Here is a 4,229-nt window from a genome sequence, read left to right as displayed (position 1 = left end):
TATAACTGGACCACCTTCTGCTTCTCTTTTCCTATATGCCAGATGGGTATAGGCAGAGTACTGGCCTCATAGGGCTATTTGGAGGATTAAAAGAGGTAATACTATGTAAGCACTCATCCGCTGCTATTCTTCACCTATGTGTGAGTTGGTTTGTGTTTCTCTCCTAAATTCTGCAAGAGCTTATCACTTTTCATCCAAAGCCCTTTGTAAAATAGAAGTAAGCACTTCTTAACTCCACAATTACCATGAGAATTCTTTTACACAAATGCTTTGATCTGAAAAAAATCTGTACTCCAAATCACATGGATTGATGATAAATGACTTTTATATTACACACTAGAGGCCTGGTGCATGAAAATCTTGCACAGACGGGTCCATCAGCCTGGCCTGCACTCTCTCCAATACAGGACCCCTCGAGGGATGTTGAACTTATGGTTTAGGTGGGATGGGACCTAAAATGGCAGTTGGACATCCCTCTTGCAAACCAGGACTGCTGGTTCCTAATCGCTTGCCTGCCTGCCAGACTGATCACCACCTAACCACTCCCCTGCGAGCCTGATGGCCCCTAACTGCCCTCCTCTGCATGCCTGATCATCCCTAACCACCTCTACCTCAGTCCCCACCACTGTGGCTTTGTCTGGAAGGAAGTCGGATGTATAGAAGGTGTCCGGTCTCCTGGTCTTATTAGCATATTACCCTTTTATTAGTGGAGAGTAGTGGCCCAATGCATGAAATTCGTGCATGTGGGAAGGTGTCCCTCAGCCCGGCCTGCAACCTCTCCAATCTGGGATCCCCCTTGCAATCTGGGACCGCTGGCTCCTAACCACTCACCTGCCAACCTGCCTGATAGCATGCAGGACTGGAGTGAGGGTGAGAGTGTTAGAGGGTGAGTATGTTCAAGGGAGAGTGTGTGTGGGTGTGTGTGTTGGGCATCTTCTGGGACCCCGCAGGGGATGTCTGAGTGCCTCTTGCAATCAGGGACCACCAACTCCTAACTGCTCGCCTGCCTGCCTGATAGCCCCTAACCCACCTCTGCCTTCCTGATCGCCCAATTGCCCTCCCCTCCTGGCCTGATCGCCCATTACTACCTCTGCCTCAGCTCAGCCACCATGGCTTTGTCTGGAAGGACATCCAGAAGGTCTCCTGGTCTAATTAGCATATTACCCTTTTATTACAGTATCAAAAATCACTTAATAACCCCACTTTCCATATTTATGTCTCTACTACCTCTATTCTAACCCTTGACAACCTCTCTCTCTCCTTCACAAATGGGCTTCTTTCATCTCTAAAATATAGAGAAATTTAAATCAGTCCTGAATCCTCTCCCACCTAGATAGGAGGTGTCTGCAGACATAAAAAGTCTTTTGAACACACAAGAGCTTTTTGTAGAATGAATACTTAGAAATGAAATTTTCTTTTTGTTACATATGTGTTTTTTGGTGGTGGAGTTAAAAGTGCTGACTTCTGTTTTACATTTAAAATTCTTCATTTAAAAAATTTTCATATTATACTAGAGGCCCAGTGCATGAAATTCATGCATGGGGGGGAGGTGTCCCTCAGCCCAGCCTGTACCTTGGGACCTCTCAAGGGATGTCTGACTGCCCGTTTAGACCCAATCCTGGTGGGACTGGGCCTAAACGGGCAGTCGGACATCCCTCTCACAATCCAGGACTGCTGACTCCCAACTGCTCGCCTGCTTGCCTGCCTGATTGCCCCTGACCACTCCCCTGCCAGCCAGATCAATGCATAACTGCTCCCCTGCCGGCCCAATTGCTCCTAACTGCCCTCCCCTGCCAGCGTGGTCACCCCTAACTGTCCTCCCTTGCATGCTTGGTTCGCCCCAACTGCCCTCCCTTTCAGGCCTGGGTCCCCCCACAACTGTGCTCCCCTGCAGGCTTGGTTCCCCCCAAATGCCCTCCCCTGCAGGGTTGGTCCCCCCCCCAACTGCCCTCCCCTGCTTGCCTGATCACCCACAACTGCCCTCCCCTGCCAGCCATCTTGTGGCCACATGGAGGCGGCCATGTTTGACCACTTGTGGGTGGCTATCTTGTGTGTTGTAGTGATGGTCAATTTACATATTACTCTTTTATTAGATAGGATTAAATCCAGTTTCCTTCTTCCCTTGGGCTACACATTGGTTCTTTCATTAATTCATTCATTTGTGGATTAAAATTTTATTGACAGCCCTATTGTGTTCCCACACAGACTTAGGCCCTGAAGACACAACAATGGGAAGAATAATCAATGTCTATCCTCATAGACATGACACACTGGGACATTTCTAATGCAAGAGCTTTGGGGGTCCTCATTCTGTCCTAAAAAGGGGTCTCATTCCCTTCATGAGCCTAAGTCATAACCTCCTTCCTCCCTCCTGGGTAGACCACTCTCAGTCACTGGGGCCTGCTGCAGGAGAAACAGCCCAGGCTCTAAGATTCAGAGAGAACTGGTTTTGAATTCAGGATCCAGGACTCCAAGACCGTGTGGTTCAGGAAGAACCTTAATCTCTGGAAGCCTCCAATCGCCACAGACAGGGTGGCCAGAGGGTCAGTGATCATAGACCAGGTGCTCAAGTCTTGTTTTGTTCCCAGGCCCACAACTGAAGTGCTTATGAACATGGATATGACTGTCACAACCTGGGAGACTGAACTCACAACAACCAATGAAAGTGATGAATATTATACAGAGAACATAATCCTGGAATTGCTGAACGTCTTTGTGGTCCTGGTGGGGCTGGCAGGGAACGTGGTAGTGCTCTGGCTCCTGGGATTCCGCATGCGCAGGAACGCCTTCTCCGTCTATATCCTAAACCTGGCGGGGGCTGACTTCCTCTTCCTCTGCTACCAATTTATGCATAGTATAGTTTTACTTTTTCACTTTCATTTTGTCGTTAAAGTAATTGGGACATATGTCTCGCCTGTGTCAAACTTTGCCTACATCTCAGGCCTGAGCTTTCTCAGCGCCATCAGCATAGAGCGCTGCATGTCTGTCCTGTGGCCCATCTGGTACCGCTGCCACCGCCCCAGACACATGTCCACCGTCATGTGTGCCCTACTCTGGGCCCTGTCCCTGCTGCTGAGCATCCTGGAAGGGAACTACTGTGGCTTCCTGGTGAGGAACATGCATCATGTTTGGTGCCCAGTGTTGGATTTCATCACTGTGTCATGGCTGGTTTTGTTATTTGTGCTTCTCTCTGGGTCCAGCCTGGCCCTGATGACCAGACTGCTGTGTGGCTCCCATCGGTTGCCGCCCACCAGACTCTACATGACCGTCATGCTCACAATGCTGGTCTTCCTCCTCTGTGGCCTACCCTTCGGCATCCACTGGTTCCTCTTATACTGGTTTGATGCCTTCCCTCATCTTTCCCAGTTTGTAGTTCTCCTGTCCTCTGTCAACAGCTGTGCCAATCCCATCATTTACTTCTTCGTTGGCTCCTTCAGGCAGCGATGGTGGAAGTGGAGACACACCCTGAGGCTGGTTCTCCAGAGGGCTCTGCAGGACACTCCTGAGGCGGATGAACCTGGGGAAACCCTGGCCATGTCGGGAAGCAGTCTGGGGCAGGGATGAGAGCCTCTGTCCTGATCAGTCTGGAGTAACTTCCAGACTCACTGCTGCCCTGACAGGCTTGGAAAATATCTAGTCTTCTCTCAGCCTCAGTGCCAGGCGTGGAAAGTATCGAGTCTTCTCTCAGCCTCAGCCTCAGAATGTGTCAGTGATTCCCCAATCTCTTCAAATAGGTTGTTTTTAATCTGGCTGGTCTAGTTTTTCTCAGAGAAAGCATTAGTCTGAACGTTATACCTCTCCATCGTCCTTGACATTACCAATAAATTTCTCATGTAATCTTTTGAATTTATTTATTGAATGATTTTTTTTACAATCTTCATTGCAACAGAAAGAATTCTTCTCTGAATCAGACAAATCCAGGTCTGAAGTCCTGGTTCTACAGCTCTCCTCTCCAAGCCTCTGTTAATTCATTGTAAAATGTGGTGAAATCATCTGCTCATAGAATCATAGTGGGGAATAAATTAGAAAACAGGTGATAAGGACTCAGCCAGGTGTCAAATATGACTAAATATTTCATAAACATCAGTGATTAATACATGTGAAGCCTCTAATATATTATTGACTTCTGAGGTAATATTTAATAATTTAAAAAGAAAAGAATCCCTGTCCAAAACCATAAGTAGTCATTCGGTAATTGTTCTACCTGATTGGATAGAAAAAGTGGTTTC

General features: G+C 47.9%; 1 protein-coding gene across 1 annotated transcript; it reads left to right on the top strand.

The window, feature by feature from the left end:
• Positions 1 to 2,613: 2,613 nt before the first annotated feature.
• On the top strand, positions 2,614 to 3,590 carry LOC102756328 (mas-related G-protein coupled receptor member X2-like). The gene has a single exon (XM_006773355.2). The coding sequence runs from the start codon at positions 2,614 to 2,616 to the stop codon at positions 3,562 to 3,564; it is 951 nt and encodes a 316-aa protein (XP_006773418.1). The 3' UTR covers positions 3,565 to 3,590.
• Positions 3,591 to 4,229: the final 639 nt, after the last annotated feature.

Source organism: Myotis davidii, unplaced genomic scaffold (assembly GCF_000327345.1).
Source record: "Myotis davidii unplaced genomic scaffold, ASM32734v1 scaffold2747, whole genome shotgun sequence".
NCBI lineage: Eukaryota > Metazoa > Chordata > Mammalia > Chiroptera > Vespertilionidae > Myotis > Myotis davidii.
The sequence above is the reverse complement of the archived record's forward strand: the minus strand, read 5'-3'. Positions and strand labels throughout refer to the sequence as shown.